Source organism: Desarmillaria tabescens, assembly GCF_030435595.1.
Source record: "Desarmillaria tabescens strain CCBAS 213 chromosome Unknown EV420scaffold_3, whole genome shotgun sequence".
Classification (NCBI taxonomy): domain Eukaryota; kingdom Fungi; phylum Basidiomycota; class Agaricomycetes; order Agaricales; family Physalacriaceae; genus Desarmillaria; species Desarmillaria tabescens.
Genome location: NW_026848302.1, coordinates 278,078 through 304,143, shown reverse-complemented (window position 1 = coordinate 304,143; position 26,066 = coordinate 278,078). Strand labels below are relative to the sequence as shown.

General features: G+C 48.0%; 13 protein-coding genes across 13 annotated transcripts; 5 read left to right on the top strand and 8 right to left on the bottom strand.

Annotated features, from left to right (window-relative positions):
• Position 1: 1 nt before the first annotated feature.
• On the bottom strand, positions 2-1,117 carry EV420DRAFT_649367 (tubulin-folding cofactor B). The gene is made up of 5 exons (XM_060482919.1): positions 920-1,117; positions 719-868; positions 565-667; positions 271-514; positions 2-219 (listed from the first exon to the last, which is right to left on the bottom strand). Exons 1-5 carry the CDS (start codon positions 1,010-1,012, stop codon positions 102-104), a joined length of 708 nt encoding a protein of 235 aa, XP_060337389.1. The 5' UTR covers positions 1,013-1,117; the 3' UTR covers positions 2-101.
• A 38-nt stretch (positions 1,118-1,155) lies between these two features.
• EV420DRAFT_1505419 (uncharacterized protein) lies at positions 1,156-2,161 on the bottom strand. The gene is made up of 5 exons (XM_060471284.1): positions 1,965-2,161; positions 1,823-1,915; positions 1,695-1,773; positions 1,631-1,637; positions 1,156-1,580 (listed from the first exon to the last, which is right to left on the bottom strand). The coding sequence occupies exons 1-5, from the start codon at positions 2,070-2,072 to the stop codon at positions 1,544-1,546; spliced, it is 324 nt and encodes a 107-aa protein (XP_060337388.1). The 5' UTR covers positions 2,073-2,161; the 3' UTR covers positions 1,156-1,543.
• A 47-nt stretch (positions 2,162-2,208) lies between these two features.
• EV420DRAFT_1505414 (uncharacterized protein) lies at positions 2,209-3,319 on the top strand. Its single transcript, XM_060471283.1, has 5 exons — positions 2,209-2,336; positions 2,389-2,496; positions 2,540-2,645; positions 2,713-2,766; positions 2,823-3,319. The coding sequence occupies exons 1-5, from the start codon at positions 2,244-2,246 to the stop codon at positions 3,266-3,268; spliced, it is 807 nt and encodes a 268-aa protein (XP_060337387.1). The 5' UTR covers positions 2,209-2,243; the 3' UTR covers positions 3,269-3,319.
• Positions 3,086-5,019, bottom strand: EV420DRAFT_649236 (Alpha/Beta hydrolase protein). Its single transcript, XM_060482918.1, has 11 exons — positions 4,597-5,019; positions 4,475-4,543; positions 4,389-4,417; positions 4,288-4,328; positions 4,126-4,239; positions 3,984-4,069; positions 3,845-3,933; positions 3,718-3,788; positions 3,642-3,667; positions 3,516-3,587; positions 3,086-3,459 (listed from the first exon to the last, which is right to left on the bottom strand). The coding sequence occupies exons 1-11, from the start codon at positions 4,793-4,795 to the stop codon at positions 3,350-3,352; spliced, it is 906 nt and encodes a 301-aa protein (XP_060337386.1). The 5' UTR covers positions 4,796-5,019; the 3' UTR covers positions 3,086-3,349.
• A 659-nt stretch (positions 5,020-5,678) lies between these two features.
• On the bottom strand, positions 5,679-7,501 carry EV420DRAFT_1505398 (alpha/beta-hydrolase). The gene is made up of 11 exons (XM_060471282.1): positions 7,020-7,501; positions 6,898-6,966; positions 6,817-6,845; positions 6,720-6,760; positions 6,455-6,654; positions 6,313-6,398; positions 6,181-6,251; positions 6,100-6,125; positions 5,970-6,044; positions 5,744-5,914; positions 5,679-5,712 (listed from the first exon to the last, which is right to left on the bottom strand). The coding sequence occupies exons 1-10, from the start codon at positions 7,252-7,254 to the stop codon at positions 5,796-5,798; spliced, it is 951 nt and encodes a 316-aa protein (XP_060337385.1). The 5' UTR covers positions 7,255-7,501; the 3' UTR covers positions 5,679-5,712; positions 5,744-5,795.
• A 236-nt stretch (positions 7,502-7,737) lies between these two features.
• On the bottom strand, positions 7,738-9,928 carry EV420DRAFT_1617100 (glycoside hydrolase family 5 protein; the record flags this gene model as incomplete). The annotated part of the gene is made up of 17 exons (XM_060475198.1): positions 7,738-7,828; positions 7,885-7,940; positions 7,998-8,095; positions 8,146-8,169; positions 8,252-8,297; positions 8,354-8,360; positions 8,409-8,501; positions 8,552-8,834; positions 8,887-9,034; positions 9,090-9,114; positions 9,178-9,278; positions 9,330-9,404; positions 9,461-9,530; positions 9,583-9,636; positions 9,698-9,758; positions 9,807-9,838; positions 9,891-9,928. The coding sequence occupies 17 exons, from the start codon at positions 9,926-9,928 to the stop codon at positions 7,738-7,740; spliced, it is 1,302 nt and encodes a 433-aa protein (XP_060337384.1).
• A 1,193-nt stretch (positions 9,929-11,121) lies between these two features.
• EV420DRAFT_1617099 (alpha/beta-hydrolase) lies at positions 11,122-12,475 on the top strand (the record flags this gene model as incomplete). Its single annotated transcript, XM_060475197.1, has 9 exons — positions 11,122-11,329; positions 11,384-11,522; positions 11,580-11,693; positions 11,748-11,922; positions 11,976-12,040; positions 12,097-12,122; positions 12,188-12,262; positions 12,313-12,390; positions 12,444-12,475. The coding sequence occupies 9 exons, from the start codon at positions 11,122-11,124 to the stop codon at positions 12,473-12,475; spliced, it is 912 nt and encodes a 303-aa protein (XP_060337383.1).
• A 704-nt stretch (positions 12,476-13,179) lies between these two features.
• On the top strand, positions 13,180-14,948 carry EV420DRAFT_648989 (alpha/beta-hydrolase). Its single transcript, XM_060482917.1, has 9 exons — positions 13,180-13,606; positions 13,657-13,795; positions 13,854-13,967; positions 14,018-14,192; positions 14,247-14,311; positions 14,369-14,394; positions 14,451-14,525; positions 14,579-14,656; positions 14,711-14,948. The coding sequence occupies exons 1-9, from the start codon at positions 13,402-13,404 to the stop codon at positions 14,743-14,745; spliced, it is 912 nt and encodes a 303-aa protein (XP_060337382.1). The 5' UTR covers positions 13,180-13,401; the 3' UTR covers positions 14,746-14,948.
• A 54-nt stretch (positions 14,949-15,002) lies between these two features.
• Positions 15,003-18,119, bottom strand: EV420DRAFT_1260850 (uncharacterized protein; the record flags this gene model as incomplete). The annotated part of the gene is given in 11 exon segments (XM_060467031.1): positions 15,003-15,252; positions 15,303-15,458; positions 15,512-15,637; positions 15,695-15,918; positions 15,971-16,185; positions 16,240-16,536; positions 16,589-16,730; positions 16,788-17,285; positions 17,305-17,716; positions 17,772-17,874; positions 17,918-18,119. The coding sequence occupies 11 exon segments, from the start codon at positions 18,117-18,119 to the stop codon at positions 15,003-15,005; spliced, it is 2,625 nt and encodes an 874-aa protein (XP_060337381.1).
• A 546-nt stretch (positions 18,120-18,665) lies between these two features.
• On the bottom strand, positions 18,666-19,469 carry EV420DRAFT_1635828 (uncharacterized protein; the record flags this gene model as incomplete). Its single annotated transcript, XM_060476496.1, has 1 exon — positions 18,666-19,469. One exon carries the CDS (start codon positions 19,467-19,469, stop codon positions 18,666-18,668), a length of 804 nt encoding a protein of 267 aa, XP_060337380.1.
• A 1,061-nt stretch (positions 19,470-20,530) lies between these two features.
• EV420DRAFT_1505364 (uncharacterized protein) lies at positions 20,531-21,461 on the bottom strand (the record flags this gene model as incomplete). Its single annotated transcript, XM_060471281.1, has 2 exons — positions 20,531-21,376; positions 21,411-21,461. 2 exons carry the CDS (start codon positions 21,459-21,461, stop codon positions 20,531-20,533), a joined length of 897 nt encoding a protein of 298 aa, XP_060337379.1.
• Positions 21,462-22,339: 878 nt separating this feature from the next.
• EV420DRAFT_1300036 (uncharacterized protein) lies at positions 22,340-24,495 on the top strand. Its single transcript, XM_060468378.1, has 13 exons — positions 22,340-22,612; positions 22,662-23,080; positions 23,132-23,147; positions 23,206-23,212; positions 23,264-23,321; positions 23,374-23,390; positions 23,443-23,489; positions 23,536-23,558; positions 23,612-23,672; positions 23,721-23,945; positions 23,997-24,013; positions 24,064-24,153; positions 24,209-24,495. Exons 1-13 carry the CDS (start codon positions 22,391-22,393, stop codon positions 24,402-24,404), a joined length of 1,398 nt encoding a protein of 465 aa, XP_060337378.1. The 5' UTR covers positions 22,340-22,390; the 3' UTR covers positions 24,405-24,495.
• A 5-nt stretch (positions 24,496-24,500) lies between these two features.
• Positions 24,501-25,746, top strand: EV420DRAFT_1505356 (uncharacterized protein). The gene is made up of 6 exons (XM_060471280.1): positions 24,501-24,776; positions 24,828-24,887; positions 24,943-25,009; positions 25,058-25,098; positions 25,151-25,273; positions 25,326-25,746. The coding sequence occupies exons 1-6, from the start codon at positions 24,544-24,546 to the stop codon at positions 25,465-25,467; spliced, it is 666 nt and encodes a 221-aa protein (XP_060337377.1). The 5' UTR covers positions 24,501-24,543; the 3' UTR covers positions 25,468-25,746.
• Positions 25,747-26,066: the final 320 nt, after the last annotated feature.

Below are 26,066 nucleotides of genomic sequence, written 5' to 3'. Positions count from 1 at the left end.
CGAGCACCGCAGGCGAAGTAGAGGCAGACAAGAGACAGATCGAGACTATATTGGCACGACGGGGGACCAGTAACATAATATTATTCTTATAAAGGATACATTCACATTTCTTCATCAAAGTCGATGTCCTCGGGAGGGAAATCACCAACTTTTACTTTCTCAGGTCGGACAAAGACGCCGTACTTTGGCCGGCATTCGAAATATCTTTCCCCTTGTACTCTGAGAATATGTTCAGAGGTTGTACCAAGGATACTGTGAAGAACGACTTACGACCCATCATTCTTACCAAAAGGTTCATCATACTCCACTCCTACCCATACACCTTCACCAGATCCAAATTTCGTTAGTCCAACGAAACGTACAGTTCCTCGTTTGCTGAACCCAGGTTCCGAAGATTCAACCTCACACCGAGAGCCTACCGGAATATTGATTTCGGGAGTAGGCCGTGTTTTGGGTTCGTCCTTGGGTGCAAATCTACCCACTTGGTGGCGTTGCTTATATGCCAATACAGTATCTGACGCGTTTTGATGAGTACGGCATATCACTTCATTTGTTGCACCTTACCTGGTCGCGCCGCGTACTCCGCTTCGGTTAACTCGAACTTTTCCACTTGTGAAGTATCTGTTAATTGCCCCGTAAATGATGTTGAAGGGTCCAAATCATCTACCTGACGCAATCAATCCCATCGCGATGATAAATATGACAGGAACGCGCATACTTTCAGTACTTGCAGGCTTCTAACGCCGTAAAAACCCAGCGGTTTGCTATCATCGGACAACTGTGCAACGATCGTAGGGTCGCTATCCGAATTTAATAGCGATATATATTGATTTGCAACCGGAATGCCTGTAATCAGTTCCAGTTTGCCCTAGCATAAATGTCAACGGCTTTCTCCCTCCGGCAGTGATCATCGTCTGACCTTCAATTGCCCGATTGTCGTATGGAGCTCGAGACGTCTCTCAGACCGAGTATCGGGAGAGACTACAAATACGTTCACGACACCTGAAGACATGATTTTCCTGAGTGAGGGTAATAAAGATGGAAGTTCGGCGCGGATTCCGCGTTAGACTCGGACAACGGTCACGTGTAATTACCTACCCAAACTGCCTGGGCAACAACTCGGATGTTAAAGCAAAAGATGATTTTAACACAAGACTGAAAATGTGAATCCAAAGTATACATTTACTTGGGCAGGCCTCGATCAACAGGATGCAGTGAGGATCCGCGCGAGTATATATTATTCTTCACTTTGATGTCCTGTAGATACAACCGGATTACACAAGCACCAACGAGGCATAACCGTTTCCCTAGCGTCCGCCCGGTAACTCTAGGTCTGCAAAGAACGCGCCCATCATCGTTTTTAGAAGTGATTTAATTTGCATAGAGGAATTGGTAGAAGTTGATATACTGGAAGATACATTCGCATCAACTTGAAGACGAGACCCAGGCAACAGCCTTGCCGTGAATATAAAGTGCCTGCTATGCAGATATCACAAGGATCGCGATCCATATGTTGATATCGCTATGCCTTGGACATATTCGATCAATTTTCTCTCCATTGGTGCGTGCAAGCTGTGCATCTGCTCGAAAATCAGCACTGGCAACGCCCAGAGCATAGGTAAATTCTCACCGATAGACTGTAAGAGGGATGCGGTTAGATTAAATAAACACCGCGAAGGATGTAGTGAACGCACAGGTAGTCATAGGCTCATCCGCAGAACGGATCTGTAGCTGATAGAAATACGCCTTGTCGTTGTTACATTTACCGCACGAGGCTGTGTCAAATTGGAGTCATAGCGTACACAGATTTCAGGGAACAAACAGCACCTTGTGTTGCATCTGCATGTTCCCAAGCTTGATCTCCCCCAAGAACGTCGTCGATTTCTTTTCGTTTTAGCCTTGTCCTTGAAGTCATCTGCAGGGCGACATTAATCGATGGAGGGGGATAGATTGGGGGTATATACCTGCTTCGTTATTGGGAACTCGTATGGGCAAGTATTGCATGCCCATTTATTATACCCTTTTTCCGAAGAAATTACCAAGAGATTCGCACAGGTTGGACAGAACAGCATCACAGCCGGCGAGTTGAGATGGCAGTGGAATCGAAGGACAAAAAACCATCGGATCAATGACGTGATCGATCATAGACAGCGCCCGGGCCGACTACTTATTAGCGGCCTGTAACGGCGGAATGCATCTTGACCTCAACTCCCATTCTCTACTACCTGCCACTCAAATAATAAATGCTCGCCTTCCTCAGAAATAACAGAGAAAGATCTCCACGTACCTACCCGTCCCAGGCTCCTCCTCAATGGTCTGCCGCTCCCGAAGTTCCGGTTCGGTGCCACATTTCACTCGTCAAGAATTCTGCTCATATCTGTAACACAGTATGAATATGGTTTATACAACGAGGCTCCTGGACAGGAATATGATGATGCAGAGGACTTTTGTAATAAATATCCAATGCAGCCACCTAGAATTCTGCCCTCTTATCTCGTCGACAAGATTAACAATAACGGCTGCCGATCTTGGGGCATAGAAATTCCTCCTCCCTGGCTCTAGATTCTCTGGCACCATCTACAACATTGATGCCAAACCCGACTCCAAAGCTCCTGCCATCGTTAGAATACGGACTAACAAGAAGTGTCCGGGATTACTGCCTCCTCAGCGACCTTCCTGTGATGGCTGGACTGTACGAAACTCCCAGAAAAGTTGGCTTCTACTATGAGATCCTTATCCACCGAATGGAAGGGTTTCTTGCTATCGGTGGGTACTTGAAATATCCCAGCGCCACACTTGAGCTGACAATCCCGCTTTTGTAGGCACTGCATGTCAGCCTTATCCGGCATGGCGGCTACCGGGCTGGAATCGCCTAAGTGCAGGCCTACATCTTGACGACTTCAGGAAGTTTTTCGAGGATCCCGCTGGCGGCCGTGACTATACCAGCGCCCTACAGCGCATCTCTCCCGGAGATACGATAGGGTGTGGCTTCGAGTTTCAGACCGGCTCCCTATTTTACACATATAATGGTATTCGTCTTCCCAATGCGTTCACTGGCATCTATCTTCCCCGCCAAAACTACGATGTATTCGCGGCCATCGGCGTGGAAGGGGTGTGCGATTTTGAAGTGAACTTTGGTGGCGAGCTGGTCAAATGGCCCGAAGGGAACGAGTGGCAATGGAAGCTCGACGGAATTATTGGGAGACTTGGCTACCCAGGTAGCGGGAATGGTCTTGACGAGGAATTACCCTCTTACAGTCGCACATAACCTGACAATCATTTTTGAATAATCAAGCTTTTTTTTATTGCACCCAGAACCTATATACCGAGGAAAAGAGGATAAGAATATTTAACAGCGAATCATGATTCCATCATAGGGACCGGCGTGGTCAGATACATCGCCAGAGAAAATGGTCTCAACTGCACCATCAGTGCATTCATCTGAGGGGTTTTCTTGCCCTGAAGATGCGATCTTCCCATCAGCACGTCTGTGGAAGCATCAGATGTTAGCGTACCTGGACAAGAGTTCCAATTGTTGTTGTTGATATGAATTTCGCCGGAAGGGTGGTGGAAACCCAGGAGTCTCGCTGAATATCATTCTGTCAGCCTCGATACGAACTGTCATCGTTGCATCTACAAACGTGGTAACGTCGGGATGAAATCTTGTCTAGAGTGCTATTAGATTGATACTGTCAGAAATCCGAAACGAAGACTCACTTATTATTGATGCGTGTGAGATTTCCACCTAGAGCAGAATCTACGTAGTCTGCGAATTCTTGATTTCCAACCTGACATCGTAAGAAAACTTAGGTTAAGATCCATAGCAGAGGGTACTTGAACGCACACGAGGCATGCCATAGCCGATCATCCTGAATGTTGCATTCGTCAATTGGAGAGGTAGATATACAGCATCCAAGAGCGACAGTGCACCGCCTGAGAGATTTAATAATCAGCCTAGGACAGGTACCAGGTGTACAACATACCTAGGGAATGTCCGACAAGAGTCACACTGTTGGAGCTGTGATCAGACAAAGCGGTTGTTACAGCTTGTAAGATATCTTCCGCAGACCTAATTCAAACCAAAGGCATCAGTAAACTGAGAACGTATCCAAGGGGTCAACCGACTTTTTCTGGGTCTCCTTGAATCCGCTGTGAACTTCAATATGTGAACTAAGCCCCGGGAAAAGGTTAGGGTCCAAATTGGTAGGCAGAAAGTCAGCGTCGGTGAGCAGAGATTCGCTAGAAGAGGATAAGAGAAAAGGTCCACGATGAATATAGAGCACGAACATCTTGGTGACAACAGTGCCTTGATGAGCAACGATCACCGTCTATTCACCGTGTGTTGAGTTCGCAATATAGACGAGTGTCAAGACAGGTAGACAACGCACAGATAGTGATGGTGAATACCCAACATACCCTGAGTATGAAGTGTGTTCAGATGCAATTGTAACGTCATATAGCAAGCCTTACGCACAGAACTGTACGTCGTTTCCGTCTCCGCCAGACGTGATTGGGATGAAATCCGAGTTTCCCGCGCAAAGAGCTGAGTTCTGAATCAATGCAAAGAATACTCAGATGCGAAACAATGATACTCACATCCACAGTCCCAATGGAGAGTAGTACTGGGTTGACAATACGCCGCACCAGCAAAAAATGTGTACGGCTTGTAGGCTGTGATCTGGTCGGCAGTAAGGGCGGTAACTGCGGCTGCACGGACGTAAAAGGTAGGTGTTTTGCTGCTTAATCCAAGGAGTTGGGAGACGAAAAGAAAGGAGCAAAGTCTGAGGAAGAACATGATGGGGTGACCTCTGGTGGAAGGGGTGTTGGAACCCGTCCTTCATCAGGACAGTATATATAGTATCACACGGCTGCCTGTTGATCAAACAAAGTTGCAGCGCAACATGAGAGTGGTGGAAGAGATGTGTGATCATCAAAAGGTGCGACGGTCCCTTTTGTGATACCAAACGTTAGCCTCTGGCGAGTTGACGGTTCGCTGGGGAGAAGAGACTTGGAAGAGCCTGACCGAGTAGCTCGTCTGCAGATTAATTTTTCACAAGCGGACCAGCTTAGATCGAGACAATCATTATACATGTCGACGAACAGGCAAGAGAAGATCCTGATCGTCAGAATTTGTTGAGTGGCAGTTCAAGAACTCTGTAGGCACGGCGGAGAATACGGTGTCCCGGACCAATTGAAAAAAAAAAAAACAACGCTGTTATGCGTGCTACAACCTAGCAATAATCAGTATCAGCACGGGTGCAAGGTAGGGACAAGATAGACCGCAAACGGTCATCATGCAATCGTGATGCGACGAAGTAATCCTTCAGATCCTAGCAAATCGAAGGCACTGGTTATGGTAAGTATCACGTTCTCCGGTGTGCTTAGCACCGCCAACTCGAACGCGTTCGCGTAGAAGCATGAAAAGAAATGTTTGTACAAGGTGACAGTAGCTATGAAATGTTCGGATGGAACCCGGATCAGTGCACACGTGATCCGGGTGTGCGGCCATTTCCGATTCGGCCTAAATGTTTTTCTCCTTCTACAGCCAGGATTCTATCTCTTGGATGTGAGGGAGCGACGTATGCACGGAAACCTGCAAGCTATGCAACATTTTGTACGCCGAACGTTGATGAAAAGAGTTGATCCTTCGGAATAGGTGACTTCCAATGAGAACCAGATCTCAAACCTTGAAAAGGATAGCTCTCCTTAGTCTGAAAACATATCGAATACGCCACCATGCTACCTTGTAAACAGATATCGACAAGTTGGGAAGCAATGGATAGGAAACGGCGGTTTCAACAGCCTGAGTCCATCTCAACACCGTCATAAGGACCGTCATGGTTATTTAAGTCACCAACAAATACTGCTACTAACATCCCCGACAGTACATCCCTTTTCCGGGTCAGTCCTTGGCCTGCATTTTTGAGGTCACGTTAAGCTGTGCGTAGCATAACCAGCCTTATTCTTACCTGGGCAGGAATTCCAGTTGTCGTCTGAATCAATATGGATCTCTCCAGATGGCTGATGGAAGCCAAGAGCCATACCTAGATGCTCGACAGAGATTAGCTAATCTATCACATACAAGCGTTCGCAGCACACCAGGTAGAATTGGGATAGGATCTTGTCTAAAAAGATTCATGCGGTTAGCAATGCGAATTTGGGGGGTAACAGGACGCTTACTTGTTATTTATATGTGAAATCTTTCCGGGAAAAGAAGCATCCAGATAGTCGGCGAATTCCTGGTTCCCCACCTAATAATTGAAAACGGGTCAGGCCCGCCGAAACTCCAAACAGTCAGATTGCCATACTAACCCGAGGCAAACCGTAACCAACCATCCTGTATGAAGCATTCAAGTGAAGAGAAAGATAGACAGTGTCCAAAAGCGACAAAGCAGCACCTATTAAGAATACTTTCATTTAGTAAATGGATAGACAGAGAAGTCGAGCGCCAGACCGAGAGAATGGCCAACGAGAGTTACACTATTCGTGTTGTATTCCGACAAAGCCGTAGTGACAGTGCGCAAAATATCCTTTGCCGATCTGGCTTGAGTATCACTGAAACCATCATGAACAAGGATATCAGAGCTAATTCCAGGGAAAATATTAGAGTCCAAAGGGGCCAGAGCGAAATCGCCATCGGTAAGGAGCGGTACACTGATAATTTGAGATAGTGATAAGTATTTCTGGATAGACGTGTGTCAAAGGTATATGGCACTCACATCTGTGAAGGATCTGTCCCTTGATGAGCAACTATGACTGTCTACTCTGTTCCGTCAACACCATATGCTATTGACCAGATGGAGTATTGGAACGTACGGATAATGAAGGGGAATATCCGACATACCCTGTAAACTTCGATGTGCGGAGGCCCGTGAACGAGCGAAGGAAGGGACTTACAAAATTGCACGTCAGCTCCATCGCCTCCAGACGCGACAGGCTTAAAGTCCGAGTTTGCTTGGCAAGCGGCTTTGCACGTGAGAGTGAATACAAACTCGAAGAAAAGAACGTATTGTAGTTACATCCGCAATCCCAAGCCAAAGTCGCATCCGGTTCGCAGTAACCCGCACTAGCAAAAAACGTATACGGTTTGAACGTTGCGATTTCTGCTGTGGTTAAGACGGTTATCCCTTGGCGAGAATGTAGAGATGTCGATACTGCAAGAGCAATTCTGAAGACAAAGGTTAGGACGAAGAGCGCAAAGGTGGAAGCCTTCATTGCGCTGTGGGAACGGATGGCGTATTCAGCCCGTGTCATTAAACCAGAGAGTATTTATAATAGGGTATACCTTTCTCCCAGAGAAGGGAGAAACAAGCAGCATGACGAGTCGAGGTTTACACATGATCTACTGATCTCGCAGTAACCGCCTGTGCGAAGTCCTACGGAGGATTTATGCTCCAAATTAGAAGCAGACAGCAGTTCTAAGAATATGCCATGTTAGGCTTTCTGAGATAGCCATATAGACCTGACCAGGATTCTATGTCGTGGAAGGCCAGACTTAGGATACGCAAATGGCAATTGTAGATGTTGCGAACCCTAGGTACCCGCGTTAAGTCAAAATAGTTGTGCGCATTATAAGTACTAAGTAATGTAATAACTCAACAGTTTCTAAACCGTCCAAATTTGCACCCTACGGCCCAGACGTTTACAAAGGACCCCAGCATAATCCGATAGCTACGCCAATATGGAAAGATAACAATAACATCCAATGATAACGGCTGCCATCAAGAAAACAAAGGATCACTGAATGTAACCATCACAAACGTGTGTATCATTCAATTGGGACGGATCACGGGTGAAGAAGCCTCGTTTTACGCCTTCCAAGTATGACCTACAGCATATGGGATCAGCATGCAATTTCGTCATCAAAGACACATTAACGCTGACCATTGCCGGGCCAGGTCGCCAGCCAGAGTTGATATCTCTACCTTGAAATTCCAGAACTGGACGATGGGAAAACTATTACACATAGAAAACGATAGCGGAAGGTCGAAACTCACGATCCAACCGGCACCTTTAGTGTAGGCACGTTTCTGAGCATCCGCCCACTTGCGAAGGAATTCGTCCGTAGCGGCAAAGTTCGTTGACAAGGCCCATTCTGGAAACGAGTTAATGAAGAAGACGATTAGTTGAACGTATGCCGCGAACCTCCGAATACAAGGGGACTGTTGCCTAACGCGGCATCATTCTCGACAGCGTTGAAGGTCTACTCCATATTGAACAAGTATTCAGGAATTCGATCACATCAACTTACTGCAGATACTCTCCATATAAGCCTGTTCATTTGGGTCTGCAACACCCTATATCGAACAGTTTACAATCAGGCGAGATTCGCAGCAAGAACAAGGTCACCCACCCCGAATCTAAAGGATCAATGAAAACCATCGGACAAACACGGACTGTCAACTCACGAATAGTACAAATGATTGTCATAGGCTTGAGGTCCCATTTGTGCATCGCTCGGGTTGGGAGGGCTGTTGTACTGCCAATTGATGTCCATGAAACTAAAGTGCTGTTTGAGGACCATCTGTGTTTTACTACGAAAGAGACATACCTTGTGTACAAGGGCTCACGACTGTAGTGGGAACCAAAAGTGTGTGTCATGTCGTTCAATCCGAGTTCCAAACCAATTTGGACGAGGATCGGTACTGCATCCTTGAGGGCCGACCGAACTTCGGGATTCAAAAACGGTGAAGGAACGGCGTTCTCCAAAGCTGCTGTAAAATTGGTGGTGTCCGTAATGATGGTCATCTTCGGCCAAGTCCAAGGGACGTGGTTCCACTGGATGCCCAAAGTGTATTCGACTGCTCGTACTACTTGAACGAAATTCTTCTGGACTGTTCATAGTTCTTTTCAGCACGGAAAGTGCAAAAGGTGTTAAAAACGTACAATCGCCATATCCTGGGGTCTGAGTGGCATTCATGATGGGTTCGTTCACGGCTTCGATGGCAACGACATTGCTGAAGTCGGGATCGAGGTGGGAAAGAGCGGTCATAACGGCGGTCCAAACAAGGGCACGATGATAATTATATTCAGTCTTGTGACAATCGCTGAGTTTCTAGCGCATCTCTTATAAAAACAAAGTAACTCACGTAGAACTCGACATCGGATGTACACCTGGAAAAAAAGAACATTTAGGATTAAATGGGACAATTCATTCAGGTCATTCAGGTGACGAACCTTCCGGTAAACATTTGACCCGGGGTCTGAACGCCTGGAAGCGCGTGGTGATCAAGGATTGACACGATGCCAGCGTCCTTCAGTTCCCTTAATCCTCGTTTCTACACGTACTCGGTCAGAAATAGCCTCATCGAGAATCCTGGATAACGCACAAGGTGGTGTATACCTCCTCGCGGATAGAACTCCGTCTTGCGATCGACGAGAGCCTCGACGATCCAATAACCCAGCTGATATCGAAAGCTACGGTTAGCATACGATCACGCGCATGGAAGCGCTGTCCCACCGGAATGCGAACGGTATTTATGCCTGCTTCCACGAGGTCATTAACATCGCTTTGGTTGAACCACGAAGACCTGTCCCGGCAGAAGGTCAATAACGTCTCAAAAAAATTAAATCAGCCCTCACCAATGCTCGGCAAATTTCGCATCCACTGTGTCGGGGTATGCACGAGCAAATTCGCTAGTTTTGGAATACATAAGGCCTTTTGAAGCAGAAACAGCAAAAGGGAAAAGAATAATACAATTCTGTGGCAATACACTGGGAGCAATCATTACATTGTTGGCCACCCATATTGATCCACTCTGTGGAGCGAGATCAGCATGAACGTAATCGATACAAAACGAAAATACCTTGTGGTAACATCCAAGACTCGAGAACAAGCCTACGAAGGGATGTCATGGGCGATGCTTTACCTAAATATTGACGAAGCGCACCAGGACCCTAGGTTGACACCATAGACTTTGCTGGGCATGCCAGCATGGACGGAAATAGACAAAAAGAGAAAGAGCGACATGTAGAAGAGATAGTACATGGGGGAAAGACTGAATGACAAGTCAGGACTAGGAGCCAGCTTTTTAAAGGGCTAAGGCTCGCTATTATTTTCAAACTTTGCCATGTGTCTGTTGTCGCAACAAGACTGGCTTCTTTTACCATTGAATGTCCTTCGTTTGGTCCTGTCAAGTGAAATTAAGTAGAAGTAAATGAGAGCTTCCCGAAACGAGCAGAGTCAAGCCTAAACCAGGGGGTGCGTGCGTAGCTTCTGCAGTGGGGCAAAAGCGGGAGCTCGACGCGTCGCGAGTGGTAAAAGTGTAGCACTCCATTGCATCGATATTGACCAAAAACAAGAGTTTTCTATCCCAATGGTAGCTTCAAAAAAACAAAAGCGCATTTTCCTCCCTGCTCGATTGGGTCGTTCAGCTGAAGAAACCGCTTGAGAGGTGCTCAGAAAAGGAGCCACTTTAATTCGGTTCGATGGTGCTTTTACCGTCGAGCCAGAGCATAAGAGACAGAAAATGTAGAGATTCAGCGTGAACGCGCCGTACGCGCATTATCCTGTCAAAGTAGCGCATCACACCTAGGAAACAGTCCAAAAACAGTCCCTGCGACATTGCAGTCGAATCATGAAGGAAGAAAACATATTTCGGGCTCCGACTCAAATGCTAGATGGATGATCATCAGTCTCTTGACACTAACCACATGGCTTACGACCTCTCGGCTTCAAAGGAACATCTCTGAAGAAGCACCGCGTTTCATTCATCGTGAAAAAGCATGCTTTTCTGGCGAACCGGAGTGGAGAGCCACTTCACACGAAAGGTACAACGTCAGACCTTCCTCTCGTGCTTGATCCTTCCCACGAGCACTTTCTGCAAAATAATATCTTCCGTGGCAATAGAAGTAGATTCCTCCGGGAAAATATTTGCTATTTTACGACAATGACTTCGTCTTCACAACGCCGACCCTTCTCTCTCTCCTTTTTTTTTTGATTCTGACACCTTGGTGGCACCGCATACGAACTAAGACTCGATGCATACCGCGGCTCTTGGCTATATCGAAGCATGACTTGGTACCTCTGTCGCGCGCACCTATCAACGTGACCATTTGATCAGCTCTTATAAATTTGCGAGATGGTACCCTGTCCTGTTCGTCCCTGGGAGACTTCTCATCATGATTCATTCCTTGACCTGTTGGGCTACCCTTTCTCTGAGTCTCGTTGCCTCGCTGGTGTCTGCTTCACCGCTGCTATCGTCTGTCCTCGAACGGCGTCAGTCAATATCGACGCTGACCTCCGCTCAAGTCTCCGCTTTCAAGCCCTACTCCTTCTATGCCAGCGCGGGATACTGTAACCCGTCGACGACGTTGACCTGGACCTGCGGTAAGACGTACCTGCCTCGTATATCGCTGTCCTCAACTAGTTATCAATATATAGTCCCCTGTCAGGCCAACCCAGGTTTCCAACCCCTTGCGTCCGGGGGCGACGGCAATGATGTACAGTTCTGGTATGTGGGTTATGATCCCAGTCTCGACACCATCATCGTTGGCCACCAGGGAACCGATACCTCGAAAATGTCAGCCTTCCCATCTACTTTGGATTATGCAACCCGTTCATGTCTTCTTTTTCCCAGCTTACCTATTATTACCGACCTCGACTTCTTTCTCACAAACCTCGACGGCAGCTTGTTTCCTGGCATAAGCTCATCCATACAGGTCCACAGTGGCTTCAAAGAGTCGCAGGCTGAGTACGTTTTTGCCCTTCGGCCGGTTCAGCCGTTTAATCCATCAAAATTGTCTAGCACGGCTGCAAAAGTCCTCTCATCGGTGAAAACTGCCATGTCGAAGTATTCGACGACTTCCGTCACCGTTGTTGGACACTCCCTTGGAGGAGCTATTGCTCTTCTAGATGGTGTCTACCTTGACTTGCAGCTTCCTACAGCGACTGTATCGGTAATTAGCTATGGCTTGCCCAGGGTAAGCGGTCCCTCGTCCCTCGTCCCTTAGCACACGTTCGACGTATTTTTCAGGTCGGAAACCAAGCTTTCGCGGATTATGTTGACGCGCATGTGAGCGTGTCCCATGTGAACAACAAGTATGCTACTCCATTGCATTCTCCGATTCCAGAGTTATTTTCTCAATGAGTTCCAGGAAAGACCCAATACCTATTCTCCCAGGTACAACGATAAAATAATGCTCTGAGTGTTTTAATGTCATTGACTGATGGATATAACCTATTCAGGGAGATTCCTGGGATTTCATCATCCTTCTGGTGAGAAGCACATCACCGACTCCAATGCGTGGGTTGCCTGTCCAGGTAAAAGTTCTTATGACGTAGTTTTCAGCAGTCATAACGATTTCCCTCAGGCCAGGACAACGAGGACGATCGATGCACCGTCGGAGAAGTCAGTAACATTCTGGTGGGTGATGTAGACGATCATCCGGGTATGGCTTTCCCTTCATAATCCTGAGTGCTCTGGGCTTATATGACCGTTTAGGCCCTTATGATGGGGTTACAATGGGATGTTGATATCCACAAATTGTGGCCACTCTGTTTGAGGGGTCGCACTCCGAAGAGCCGAGCTTGAGACGCAGAGCAATGTAGCCGAATATGTTTTCCAGAATGCAATGTAAAACAGGAAAATCAATGGGGCTCGAACTCTCGGAATCGTGATGGGTCCTATGCGATGGTCGTCGTGTCAATGTCTATATGAATGGTATAGTTGCGCACCTCCAGGCTCGAAAGAACCTTATCCGTATCCCGCTATCGCCGAGGTAACAAATGTAATAATATATCTCTCACCAGTCAACTTGGAGGAAGCTAGCCACTGGAAGTCAGTTCCTTTACTGACGGCCAGAGTAGCACGTAACACCAAGGAAACAATCCAAAAAGCGGGATCGTCCGAGCCGAAGCTCCGAAGCCTACTTGAACACATGCTGATGAAGAGTCATACATTGGCCACTGATGCAACTTCTTTGGCTCGAGCCTCGCAGACATTGTATCGAGTCTAATTCCCTCGTCTTCCTTCCCCTACAACACCAGTCGGGAAGAACGGAGGAGAAACATTTGTTCTGTTCCCTCTCTTACAACTCTTACAAAGGAAAACTTCTCCACTGGACCGAGGTTCAACAGGTAGGTACATCGTCCGATCTTCCCAAATCCCGGGAACCTGCGATACACTTCTTTCTAGCCCGTTGAATTAGTGGAGTTCGCAAAAATGATGCCTCCTACTATTGTGTTGTTCTGTTCTTAGGATCGTGGCTAGACGTTTCCATTTTTCCGATCTCGTCTTCATTGGATTTGACGTCCAGCATTGAAGTCAAGAAAGGTACCAATGCGTTCGTCTCGGGGATCATAATTCAAACTACTTGTGTGTATTTTCTATCACCGGGGCTGCTTGGACAGCCCTTATAAATTCGCGCAATGCTCCCCTTGTCCTTCCAAGGCGTCCAACTATGGTTCCTTCTTTGAGTCGCTGGGTTGTCCTTTCTCTTGCCTTGTCTTTTGCTTCTGCTTCACCGCTAGAGGGATCTGTTCTTCATCGGCGCCAGTCGGTAACGACTCTGACGCCCGAGCAGGTTGCCGCTTACAAGCCATATTCTTACTACGCCAGTGCAGGAGCCTGTCAGCCATCGTTGACGCTAAACTGGACTTGCGGTAGTAAGTAAACAACTACCTCGTGTGTTGATGGCATTGACTGGTCCTCGTAGCTGCTTGCGAGGCCAACCCTGACTTTAAACCCGTTGCATCGGGGGGCAACGGAGATTCAGTACAGTTCTGGTATGTCGGGTATGCTCCCAGCCTCGACACCGTTATCGTGAGCCACCAAGGGACCGATTTTTCGAAACTGTCAGTCTTCCAATCTACTCGTGCACTCCGCGGTCCAATGACGAATTCGCTGCCATAGCCTACCTATTCTTACCGATATCAACATAATTCTCTCGAACCTCGACGACATTCTGTTTCCCGGAGTCAGCTCAGACATAATGGTCCACAGCGGCTTCAAGGAAGCACAGGCCGAGTACGTCGTCCCAACTTAATTCGACCGGTTGTTATGCTGAAGCTGCACAGCGCGGCTGAAATTATTCTTTCATACGTGGAAATGGCCATGTCTACGTACTCTACAAATTCTGTCACTGCCATTGGACATTCTCTGGGAGGCGCCATCGCTCTCCTTGATGGAGTTTACCTTGACTTGCAGCTCCCTTCGGCATCTGTATCGGTGGTCAGCTACGGTATGCCTAGGGTGAGCAGTCTTTCATCCTTCGTTCTCTCGGTACACGTTTAACCCACCGATCAGGTCGGGAATCAAGCATTCGCGGATTATGTTGACGCAAATGTGAACGTGACTCATGTTAACAACAAGTGCGTGAATCCACTCCTTGTTCCGGACAGGCTCTCACGAAAATTTTATGCATTCAGAAAGGATCCGGTGCCTATACTCCCATGTAAGAATACCAAAGCTGTAATTCTCGTCGTGTATCGATGTATTGATGCTCTTTAGGGAGAGAGATTGGCTACCATCATTGCTCTGGAGAGAAGCATATCACTGACTCCAATGAATGGGTCAATTGCCCAGGTACATCTCTTTAAACACCGTACGGTGATTGACAACATAATGATGCCCTTTAGGCCAGGACAGCCCGGACGCGCAGTGCATTGTCGGAGAAGTCGGTAACCTTCTCGAAAGTAATGCTGCGGACCACATTGGTATGCGTTGGTTTCTTCGTTCTCATTTCTTTCCTAGACTCACTTGTTTATTAGGTCCTTACGACGGAGTAACCATGGGATCATGTTAATAGTACGATATCAGTGATAATTTTCATTTTGTCGACACGTCAATTCTGATCAAACACTTGATTTTGACCCTCTCACTTCCCACACCACCAAGTACTGGAAGGCCCTCTGTTTAATAAGCACGCCTCATCTAGCCAATTGAGTTCGATGAGAGCGGGTACTATCTAAATTTGATGATATAGATATAGATATCAATCTCTTAGATCGCGTTTAAACATACTTTTACCTATTTTGAATGCACCAAGAACCCGAGGCGTGCTCAGAGGCTAACGTCCATTCCAGAATGAGCAATTGCATCATCAGCCTCCTGGTCGTCCTCATCCTCCGTATCCTTCAGACTCTGCACCACCGCTGGGAGATAATGTTTCAACTTCCACATATTCCCGATCGTCAGGCTTGCGTGGTCGAATGCATGGACCACGACGCCTTCCTGCTGCTTGGCACCTGAAGATGGTAGCTTCGGGTATCTCGCGGAGAAGTGGGTCAGGAGGATATTTTCAGCCCGCATCCTACGCCGGTTGGTCAGCGGTAGAGCACGGCATGCTGACGAATCGCCTACCGTTTGCCAATACCAACGGCTTGGCTGTGAGTGCTATGCGCCTTCGCACTGGCAAGCTCCTCTTGGTCATCTGCCATCGTGGCTTCATGGATAAGCAATGTAGCGCCTTGTCCGGCATAGACGAGGGAGTCCGCTGGAGTGGTGTCGGCGGAGAAGCTAGAGGTTTGGTCATAAGAGAAGGTTGAGATATAAACGCCTGGTTTTCTTACACGATGCTCCAACCGCCTAGACTTTTGATATCAAGACCATAACACGTCGTCCGGTGGCGAACATCTACGGTTCGGAATGACTTCAGGTTCAACGCTGTACAAAGATCCTTCGCATGCCGTTTAGACCTAAATGAAAGCCTGTGTTAGAGTAATCTTGGGTATGGTGGTTACCGCATTTCGTACTCATCAATATCCGTCCAAGGCTCACGTCCTCCCAGCATCCATCGTCCAAATTCAGGATAAGCCTGTGGGTCTTTCCAGTGCAAAGCCTCGCTCATCACCGTGATCACCCCATTACCTGAAGGATCGTCAAAGCCTATATTTTGTACTTCCGATACCTCTCTTAGTGAAAGGTGTACGGATCGAACAGTAACGAGATAAAGCGGGGATGTCGGCCGAGGATTGAGCTAGACTAATGTTTAAAAGGAATCAAGGCATAACATAAAGAGCAATACGTACCGTCAACCGCTTTCTTAGTATAGTAGTGATTCCCATGTGATGATCACCGTGAATATGACTCGCAAAGATGCATCTGGTGTTACGGAGCACCTCCCAAACATTGTTAGATGCAGTCTTATCCGTACCGAACAGCCGGACCAGCTGTCCCCATGTCCCCTCTCCCGCGTCCAGGAGAATATTACCGAAGCCAGGTATCGTAATCAGAGTTGATGATACTATCGGGATACGTCAGAGTTCAAACTGACGCCGACGAAATAGTTAAGACAAACCATTTCTATACTTGCTGGGTACTGCGCTGCCCGTACCCAATGGATAGACACCAATATCAGCTCCTTTACACACCGCTCTGTTTGCATCTGATTCGACTGCTTTTACAGCAGCTTGTGCTTCTGCATACTTGTCTCTTGTGATCGATGGAAGGACGATAGGTGTGAGCGAAGACACAGCAGGATGGAAGAGGTCTAAGTCTTGAACGGTATCCTCCTGAATAAGTTCCGTCGGTGGCCGTAGATGGATTGTAGAGCTAGAAGTCATCAGATGGCATCGTTCAGGCATATTGGGGATCGCTAAAGATATAAATTTAGGACAATGAGCACTCTAGGTTGTACAAATGCGAACCTTTGATGTCCTTGGCTGGTTGCAGAGAAAATTTGGGAACAGCAAATATCTCGGGGTCAAGACTTTGCAAACGCAGCTGCTGGAAGGCAGCACTGGTGAAAGTTACGGGGTCAGGACAGTGCTCTCGCGAGGATATGACGTGCTGAAAAGGTTGCATTGTCAGCGAATGTATGACAACAATATTAGGCATCAGTCTTACATGGCATTGAGGATCAAAACCGTTCATGAAAGCAGTGTACCTCTCGTCTTCGAGAACACCTTCACCGCAGATGTGGAACACGGTACGTATCTTGTAATCGGCCATATCTTCAGTACGATGAGATCGAAACTTGGCGTAGAAAGGTGAGTCGGTGAACGATGCTACTAATGAAGGGATGTGTGAAACAGACGGGACTTCGAGAACGATGACTACTCGAGGAACTTCGGAAGGCCCGATGATTTCCTCTGGCTTCACAGTTCGTTCCACCATAGTATCGCCCTCCTTCACGCTGAAAGTTATCGTTTGTCCCTTGGTCAGTCTACTCCGCAGCGGCCCAGAAGGAATTTTCAGCATCTCAGCCTTTTCCGCGTCGAACTTGCCACGAACACGAGGGCCGGCAATTATGTAGGACAAAGTCGGTGTCAAAGAAGGATCGGAATCGCGACGAGGGTGCAGGGAAACAAATTTTGGCTGCTGCTTGTAGAAGCCTTGAGGAGCCTTTCGGCGACGACGATACTCGTCTTTCTGCGATAGCAATGAGAATACCACGACTGGAAAGGGAGTTGAGTCTCACATAGCCAGATGTTTCCTCCGACTGCTCCTGGGATGTCCGCTGTTTCTTCGCAGGCTTTTCTGGCTCAGGAAACATGGTTTGAACAAGAAGCCGTCTCCAGTCGTCGGCACTCTCGCCCTCCAGACTCTCGGGAGATTCGGTCGGCCCCAGGTTCTCGTTCTGACGCTTTCGCTTCAGAGTCTTTGGAGTAATGGTTTCCATAATGGGACCTATGCTCTCTGGCATCGGTGCATCGGTGGTTGGGAAGACTGGAACACTGTAGATAGTGATATTATCGTCCTTGAAAGTCGGCGTAGGTTTCGCTGACATCTGGGCCTTCAAAGGGATTTCAATCGGCTCAACCGTCATGGTGTCTCTGGAAAAAGGAACGATTAAAATAGGTCTCCGTTGAAATACCCTGTCGAACATACCTGTAAGTATACAGACGCATGGCAGCCATCAGATGCAATAGACCTGGAGGACCAAAAACATTTATCCTGTTAATCGTCGCGTCGGCAAAAGTCATCAGAAGGCCTAAAGAATATCAGATGAGTCAAATTAAAATCTGAAAACTTACCAGGCAAGCCGCCTGTGCGCTGCGAACCAACGTCGGTAAAGAAAATGCCTCTCGTCTTTCTCCAGTTCCTTTTACTCTGCAAAAAGGCGCGTCCACTATTTTCACCCGCATTGAAAACATACTTGGCTTTGTCGAAGGTGACGATAATGGAAGGCTCCGTGTCTGAGCTCACGGTGGTAAGGACAGAGGTCGACCAGTTCATATTGGCTGTAACGGGATTGGAGGCCACGGACGAGAATGGGCGGCGAAGGAGAGGGAAGGCGAATGGAAGGGAGAGTAGACGTGCCAGCTTTTTATCGTCGTGGCTGGCAATGACATCGACCTTCGAACTTCGACAGAAGAGCAGCACTCATAGAGGGCGAAAATTTGATCAGACTACGGCTGGTTCCGGCTCTGTGTAGCGATTTGATCTCCGACATACCGGCACATTCATGCCGTACTTCGGCAAAATATCGGCAAAGAGCCGTCCTGCTCCGAAGATGAATTACGTTCGCGTAGCCTTCATCAACTGACGTCGAGTCAAGGATTTTGGAAGCACTGAACTTGCGCCGATCATTTGAGAAGACTCATTTACATACAAATTCAAAACGGCATGAGAAAAAGTACAATGTAGCTGCTAGGTGATGTAGAATAAGGAGGATCGTAGAAAGAGAGAAAAATACTGCCATACATCAAAAGATGCCTGAATTACCTGGATACCTTGTCAGCAGATTGTAGGAAAGGTCAAGGGAAACACGCACAGTCAATCCTACGTGAGTACTTTGCGCTTGACCCCCGAGAGAACAATAATGCTAACATGGTTCACCCTGGGACACAGGTCCAACAAAAGTTTGTCAAGTCTCTCAGTCGATTCATACGAAGATGAACAGACGCAGAACTTCCTAATGCGACTCTGGGACTTGAAGCAAGCTTTCAAAACGCGACAAGCGTCTCTGATCCGCCCCTCGACCTCAAGCTCTATGAGGTTGTGAAACAGCGGGAGAGAAGGTCGTGACACAGCGGACATACGACGCTTCGCGATGACTTTGAGTGACTGGAGATTGGGCAAGGAACCAAGGGTCCTAATGGTCGTGGCTTCCAAAATGCTTGTGGTCAGCACCACTGCGCCGACGTTGTCAAGAGTGTGTGATGATGAGATGGTGAGATTGAAGGAATAATTCAAGACGCAGACCAGTTCTTGGCTGCGCAGGTCTACGACGCGAACCGTGAGGTCTCCATCTGTCTCTGCAGAAGGATGACACAGGACATGATCTTGCAACGACGGAGACCAGCCGCCATTTTTGGTGAGAGTGAAATGAGACCGTCCTGGAGATCCCGACAAGTAGGCGCGTAGGTCTTCGGTGTCGATGGCGTGGCTAATGAAATCTCCGAAAAATATCGCGAGCCCTTTGGGTTGTTCGCGGTTGTCGCCACTATTGGTATTGCCGACGTCTGAAAGGACGGACGGTGTCAATGAAGTGTTCGTTAAATGGTGAGCGCTGTCCTGATGCGCATCGGGGAGGGCGTCGGCATTACCAGCTGCTGGATGAAGGGAAGACTGAGTAGAGCTCATAGTGGGAAGTTACAGGGGAGCCCCGCCTTTGAATGCTTTAAATTACTTCCTTTGTCGCGTTGTTTGACGCGTTCAGCAAAGAAAGGCGTTGGGGGATAACAAAGTAATCTAAAGAAGATCGTAATAGAAGCTAGACGCCATGACAAATTCAAGTGCTGTAGCTATGACATCGAGTCATGGAGTACGTGAGGACAAGGGCCTACTCCGAGTCTTACGAGTTCTCTCTTCTAATGAGCTTTCGTCTCGGTTTGTAGACGACCCTACTTACCGTGAGATAACTCGCAACAGCACCGTGGAAAAGGTTCATGTGGTGCTAGTTTCAACTTGATGTGAAGAGATCACTGCTCGTTGTCCACAGCCGCTATTTAATCAGTTGTGCCATAAATAGAACAATGGTAATGCCGTGGATCACAGATCAGTACGGCAAAGAGCAGAAGTATCGAGCTGTATTCCTATGATGCACAAATGCCGCAGACCCTCTAAGGTGCCCTTCTAGGGAGGATCGCTGTGATCGGGGGAAATGCGAGATCAAAGTTTGATCTCACGATGTCTCATCATTCATGGACGGTAAGCGGTACCATCTCGAGTCCTAGTGGGGAAAAGACAATGGATCCAAATACTCATCCACAGCAGCTGCTAGTTACTATTGTAAGCCATTTGTAGCAGACTGCCCTGGTGTGCCATTTCGAGTTTGACGGCGCTTGAGGAATCCGGACTACGGAATTTGCCGGAAAAGGCTAGGAAAAAGCGTCGGGATAATCTTTTATGCACCCATTTTATTCTCGTCCGCACGCACCATAAACTTTTCTTTAGTAAAGGATTACATGTGCTGTCTAGACTACGGGGTGAGAAGGGGATATAACTTACATGCGTATAAGTGATGGGAAGGACAACAGTGACAACAAAACCAGAGCAAAATACAGCTATATAATCCGAAAAATAATGATAAATCCCGAAAGCCTGAAAAGCCACGGTTATCGTCAACGTCTGGTAGTTGACGGACCGGGGGTGAAAGACGTACATTTTAAATGAGGAATCACAGCCAGAACCGTAACTTGTGTTCAATCTTCGACCAAAAACCCATTAACCAAAGAGAAAGACACATTTGGGTGCAGCACCGCCAGTGACGTCAACGAATATGGACATGGGACAAAGTCGGCCATGTTCATCCAATTTTCCTCGGCAGGATGGCAGTCACGGATGGTAACCTTAAGGGACCTCAACACTGGACAGAAGATATGAACAGTTTCCCGGAGAAGCCTCATATCCTGCGGGCTACTCAGAGAAGCTGCCTGGATTTGGAACTCCTGAACACGATTCGAAGTGCTGACGCAAGCCATCAAGGCGGTGCAGGCGTCCTGTATGTTCCCATAAAACTCGAGTTTAAGAAGACCCGGGAAGAGGCAGGTTGATGGAGTAGGAAGATTCGCAGCCACAGCGCCATCTGATATGATTTTCAGTGCTGCAAGGTTGGGCAAGAAACCGAGGGAACGAATCATGGGTCCACTAAACACCCTGCTGGACACGGTCACTGAGCTGATGCTGTTTGGGGAGTACGAAGGGCAGACACCAAAACCGAACGAGTACGTGATATCGGGTTGATTGGTATCCGTCCACGAATCTCCGGTGGTCTGTACGACATGAACCTTGAGATCCTTCGGCGTCTTTCGGGAGAGACAGTACAGAAGGAAGCCCCGCAGCAAGGAGTCGAAGACACCGTCAAAGGCGATAACCTTGAGCTCAATGGGGAGGTAGTCGCCCAAGAGGCCTTCAAGGACGGGTATCAAGTCGGAGGTGCGACTGACAAGACGCCCAAAAGCAAGGACGATGCTATCGGGTCGGGTGGGGAAGACGTCCTGCATATTCTCCTGGGTGAGGGGCTGCGTCGACGATGCTGGGGAAAATAGCTGGGCATCTCTGAGGGTCATGCCATGCGGTGACGAGGGGGCGACCTTGAGGGTCTTGCAAGGCATAGCACTGGATGGCATCCATGACATGAGAGAGAGTAATTAAGAGACACACCTTCAGCCGAGCTTATTTAACCAGGCCACTGAGTCACGTCCTTGCATGATCGACCATGAAGACACGCACTGTTCGCTGTTGTAACAGGCGCTCTTTCTTGATTAAGGGACGCGGATGCACCGACCGCTACCGGGATCGGGGCAGAAATAATAGAGCGCGAGCCGGGCAAGGAAGTCCATAATAAAGATCGAGCGTAATATAACACCGGGGCTTGCTTGAAGGAAGGCTGTATTTGAAAAGCTTGGATACAGTGCCATAGGCGCTTGGTGAGGGACCGAAGACTGGCCCCAAGAGCTTCAGAAGCTCGAGGAGGACCCTAGTACAGTATAACGGCGACTCGTACATCGTACAGCACAGTGATAGGGACTCGTGGAGGTCAGAACAGCATGGAAAGGCTCGGAAACCGCTGCGAAGCGGCTATCAGCTACTCTGAACATTTCGTAAAATTGAATCTAGATTCTTACCCAAAGGAGGGCAACCAAGAACAAAGACGTGATTTCCCTGAGTAATGGTAAACCCATAAGGAAGAGATTGGTACCAAGCCTAGGAGACGTGTGGAAGGAGGAGTTTGGCACCGGAAATACACAAATACGGTGATGATGGAGCCGAGGAGATAGGCAAGTCTTGCTAAATTCATCCCAGAAGTTGAAAATAACGCTTAAAAAACCAGAGATACTTTGGTGTCAACATTTGACGCGTCGAGGAAGCAGTAGATGGAGATCTGACCACTGGGTTGGGAAGCAGAAGCGTGGCACGCGGGAATATCCGATATCGCGGACCGAGATCCGGGCTTACATATGGTGATTACGTAATATTTGTGCCGGTGATTCAACGTCAGTCCGTTACGACGGACCCGGTGTCCGTTGTACAGGCGGTTGGTCAGTCTGTCTTACTCCGCCATGGCGCGCGATTTTTTTCTGCTCTCTATTGTATTTTCTCTAGCTTCATGTCTTGTATATGCACATTCCCATCATGATCACCTTACCGATGAGCAGAAAAACGCACCAGTGGACGCTATCCTATGGATCCATATGGCTTTGCAGGCACTAGTCTGGGGTCTCCTTTTCCCTGCGGGAATGGTCCTTGGAATAACGCGGAGTCGATGGCATGTTCCCTTACAGGTATGTCTTCTGGCGGGAAAGTAGAATACTTACTGAGAGGCCCACGTAGAGTACGGGATTTGCGCTGACGCTCGCCGGATACTTCTTGGGCCACAAACATAAAGGACGAATGTTCTTGAAATCAGTGCATGGAACCTACGCGAACATCCTTTTTATACCCATTTTCACGCAACTTGCCCTCGGTATTTATCTCAAACTACATATACACGAGAAATCGATTCGCCCGTACATGGTCAGGCTGCATGGAGTTATTGGAAAGGCGTATCCGATATTTGGGTGGGTGCAGATGGTGTTTGGAATTGCTACTTTTCGAGGATATTGTCGCGGGGGACATTTGGGACAATGTCTCGCGCACTATATCATGGGCAGCGGGTTTATCGCCTATGGCATAATTATGGCCATTTTATTACTTGTCGGTGAAGCTTGGGTGAGGCGTAGTGGACGCAGTCCAGAGTGGTGGGATTCATGGTGAGGACTTCAACTTTTTCCTTGGTTACCAAGCGCTTAAGCTATTGGAAGGGTTATCATGCTCTGGGTAAGCACCCGTATCCCCTATAAGATCTATCGGGCCCATTCAACAGCGTTGTTTATAGGGTATCGGTATGTCAGATTCTACAGCCAAATCGCCATTTTGATGATAGCTATTATCAGTCAATACCTTTACCGAACACCACGGCGGTGACTGGTCTGTCAAGGATATGCAGCACACGTATGTTTTTATATCTTCGCACTGTCCATCTTCGCTGATATCCCCCTTCCAGAATTCTGGGCGTTCTCTGTGAGCTTACATTTGGCTCAACATTCTTCATCATTAACGCCGCCTGTAATAGGGTGGTGCGGCGGCGCTCTCGGTATTTTCCTTGCTCGCAACAACCAGGTTTGTTTCATATCATCCCCTCTTTCATCCACTCATTTCTTTGTAGCGCAACGTAGTTCCTGGGATAATGTAGGTTGCAGCGCGGCCATCAACCTTCAATTTCTGATCATTTCTATGTTCAGTATCATTTTGACTGGTTGGGGAATGTCTGAGCATGCGCAAGCTCTCATGATCTCAACCAAGGTGCGACGCCTGCAGAGGAATGTTCTTTGATTTATTTATATGTCCCAGGTACATGCGATGTTTGGCTACACCCTAATGCTTGCTGGTTTCACCCGTATTATTGAAATATGTTTCTTCTCAAGTCCAACAAATCCCGAAGCTGCTGTGGAGGATGACAATAACAGCGACCATACTCTCGCAGCTCAAAGCCCTCGCTTCTCCCCAGGCATAGATTCGCCTTCAGAAAACAGCCGGACTTCTGCAGCGAAAGTTTTCCGGCATTTACCTCCCTTCGTGAGTTGTTCCTAATTTTGTCCCAGTTCATGCGCTGACGGTTGCGGGCAGCTTCTTGTTTCTGCCGGGTAAGCTTACATCCCCGTAGCTCATAGACGTGCCTTCTGACGATTGGTAGACTTCTCTTCATGTCAGCTACTGACGAGGAGGTACAGTTTGTGCACGACAACGAGATGGATCATGTAACTTATGTCTTGATCATGTTCAGGCAAGTATCCATCTCTCAGATTGGACTATTTTTCGGTGCTGATAGTGGCCCGTAGTTTGTCATTCCTCCTATACACGCTCATCGTGTGGATGATCCATCTGTACACCGTCAGTGGGCGAAATGCGCCTGATGCGAAGAGCAACTTAGGCGACAACATGGAGATGGCATCAGGGATTAGAACGAAATGGTACTCGCGTGTTCCAAACGCTGAAGAGTCCAACCATATTATTGGCGATGACGAGGATGACTGAGCAGATATTACACGTAGATTCTAATTGTACCTGTTTGTCTCGTGTTCGCGCCTCGGCAACATGACGCAATCACACCGCCTCCATGAGTGCGTGAGCATTAGATCCGTCACCCGACCACTCTTTCCTTCCAACTACCATCATGTCTGGAAAAACAGCTCTCATTATCGGCGCGACTGGCCAGACGGGCCAGTATCTGCTCAAGGAGCTGTTGGCGTCTTCACATTTCACAAAGGTTGGCGAGTACGGACGCCGGCTTACCGACCTCGCGACACTTTCTACCGGCAAGGACAAACTCGTGCAAAAAGCGATCGATTTTGAAAAGCTGGAAGAGTCCGGAATCAAGGACGGGAAATGGGATGTCGTCTTTATCACGTAAGGCATTCGTCCAGTACTAAATTCGTCCAACTAGACAAAGTCCGATAGATTAGGAACGACCAGAAAGGCAGCCGGGAGTGCGGCTGCATTCGAGAGAATTGACAAAGAGTTTGCGACTTTTTTTCTGGTCGAATGATTTGAAGTTCATTCTATCATTTTACAGCTATGTCATCAATTCTGCAAAGGAAGCACGGGTGCCGGACCATCTGCAAAGAGTTGTCTACCTATCAGTAAGTCTCATTTCTTTCGAGTAACCAAAACGCTAAACAGAACCATAGAGCGGCGGTGCGAACGCAAAATCCTCATTCCTGTATCCCAGGTAGCATGACATTAGTTTATTCCACCAAAATTACGCGTCTCACTCGTTTCAGATGTAAAGGTCAAACGGAAGAAGCCCTTGCCAGCATGGGATACTCCGACACGATCGTATTTCACCCCGGCCTGTTGACGGGAACCGCCCGACCTCAATCCAGATTACCTGAAGTCATCGCGGAGTACGAAGTTTTTGCTTTTCGCATCTTTCTGTCCTTACGAATTATTCTACAGGGGCGTCATCAACACCCTGAGACTCTCGAGCTTTTTCTCAAATTTGGAGATCAAGGCGAGTACTCAAAACACGATTCTAGTGACGAATCACCACTCACTTGGATACGTCAGGTGGCCACTTTGGGCAGGAGTATGGCGATAGCGGGATGGCTGGGTTCCGAAAGACTACCCTCTGTTGCTCAAGCTGCGGAGGAGGAAACGCCAGAGGGCAAACGGTTTGTGTCTATCCCTAACGCTGGGGCGCTCGCGCTTGCACAAACTGCTTGGGAGTAAATTCCCTTAGCTGTTGCCTCTGGTTTGTAATTTACTTCTCCCTGCCTTCCTACGAGTATTTTCTCTGTGTACTCTATTATTCGCACGATATCCTCAAGTTTGTTTTACAATTCCACACACGAAGAATTTGGTTCACCACTACTTTCTTGGTACAGACCTTGTTACCTAACGCAGACTCTATTAGTCAATGCGCAGTCAGTGGGCTATGGTCAAGACGGCGAGGCACGTCTCTCTGACACACCTCGGCAAATGCGGGATGCACGAGTTTACATGGAAACTGCGGCCCGCTGCTCATGCAGTCTTTGACGGGGAACTCGCAAAGCGCGTGCTGCTGCAAATCCTGAAAGACCATGCGTTCGACTGTGTCGGCTAAGCAGAGAGGCTGTATGAGTGTCATGTTGGGACTTGGAAGAACTCGAGCTACCTAATTGAGCCTTCCGCACCTTGCGAGGAGAGAAAACGCCATGA

Bases quoted from the DNA above. Each gene is read 5' to 3' on its own strand.
- EV420DRAFT_649367 (XM_060482919.1), bottom strand. From the start codon at position 1,012: ATGTCTTCAGGTGTCGTGAACGTATTTGTAGTCTCTCCCGATACTCGG. The intron at 869-919 runs GTCAGACGATGA...CATTTATGCTAG, and splicing joins CGACAATCGGGCAATTGAAG to GGCAAACTGGAACTGATTAC. The intron at 668-718 runs GTATGCGCGTTC...TGATTGCGTCAG, and splicing joins GAAGCCTGCAAGTACTGAAA to GTAGATGATTTGGACCCTTC.
- EV420DRAFT_1505419 (XM_060471284.1), bottom strand. From the start codon at position 2,072: ATGCTGTTCTGTCCAACCTGTGCGAATCTCTTGGTAATTTCTTCGGAA. The intron at 1,916-1,964 runs GTATATACCCCC...GTCGCCCTGCAG, and splicing joins AGTTCCCAATAACGAAGCAG to ATGACTTCAAGGACAAGGCT. The intron at 1,774-1,822 runs GTTTGTTCCCTG...TTTGACACAGCC, and splicing joins CAGATGCAACACAAGGTGCT to TCGTGCGGTAAATGTAACAA.
- EV420DRAFT_1505414 (XM_060471283.1), top strand. From the start codon at position 2,244: ATGCTCGCCTTCCTCAGAAATAACAGAGAAAGATCTCCACGTACCTAC. The intron at 2,337-2,388 runs GTTCGGTGCCAC...TCTGTAACACAG, and splicing joins CTGCCGCTCCCGAAGTTCCG to TATGAATATGGTTTATACAA. The intron at 2,767-2,822 runs GTGGGTACTTGA...CCGCTTTTGTAG, and splicing joins GGAAGGGTTTCTTGCTATCG to GCACTGCATGTCAGCCTTAT.
- EV420DRAFT_649236 (XM_060482918.1), bottom strand. From the start codon at position 4,795: ATGTTCTTCCTCAGACTTTGCTCCTTTCTTTTCGTCTCCCAACTCCTT. The intron at 3,789-3,844 runs GTGCGTTCAAGT...TTACGATGTCAG, and splicing joins TCGGCTATGGCATGCCTCGT to GTTGGAAATCAAGAATTCGC. The intron at 3,668-3,717 runs GTGAGTCTTCGT...ATAGCACTCTAG, and splicing joins CTCACACGCATCAATAATAA to ACAAGATTTCATCCCGACGT.
- EV420DRAFT_1505398 (XM_060471282.1), bottom strand. From the start codon at position 7,254: ATGACACGGGCTGAATACGCCATCCGTTCCCACAGCGCAATGAAGGCT. The intron at 6,399-6,454 runs GTCTGGCGCTCG...TATTCTTAATAG, and splicing joins TCTCGTTGGCCATTCTCTCG to GTGCTGCTTTGTCGCTTTTG. The intron at 6,126-6,180 runs GTAAGCGTCCTG...GAATCTTTTTAG, and splicing joins ATTTCACATATAAATAACAA to ACAAGATCCTATCCCAATTC.
- EV420DRAFT_648989 (XM_060482917.1), top strand. From the start codon at position 13,402: ATGGTTCCTTCTTTGAGTCGCTGGGTTGTCCTTTCTCTTGCCTTGTCT. The intron at 13,968-14,017 runs GTACGTCGTCCC...GAAGCTGCACAG, and splicing joins TTCAAGGAAGCACAGGCCGA to CGCGGCTGAAATTATTCTTT. The intron at 14,395-14,450 runs GTAAGAATACCA...GATGCTCTTTAG, and splicing joins TCCGGTGCCTATACTCCCAT to GGAGAGAGATTGGCTACCAT.
- EV420DRAFT_1300036 (XM_060468378.1), top strand. From the start codon at position 22,391: ATGGCGCGCGATTTTTTTCTGCTCTCTATTGTATTTTCTCTAGCTTCA. The intron at 23,673-23,720 runs GTGCGACGCCTG...TATATGTCCCAG, and splicing joins CTCTCATGATCTCAACCAAG to GTACATGCGATGTTTGGCTA. The intron at 24,154-24,208 runs GCAAGTATCCAT...AGTGGCCCGTAG, and splicing joins TATGTCTTGATCATGTTCAG to TTTGTCATTCCTCCTATACA.
- EV420DRAFT_1505356 (XM_060471280.1), top strand. From the start codon at position 24,544: ATGTCTGGAAAAACAGCTCTCATTATCGGCGCGACTGGCCAGACGGGC. The intron at 25,099-25,150 runs GTAGCATGACAT...CACTCGTTTCAG, and splicing joins TCCTCATTCCTGTATCCCAG to ATGTAAAGGTCAAACGGAAG. The intron at 25,274-25,325 runs GTACGAAGTTTT...ATTATTCTACAG, and splicing joins TTACCTGAAGTCATCGCGGA to GGGCGTCATCAACACCCTGA.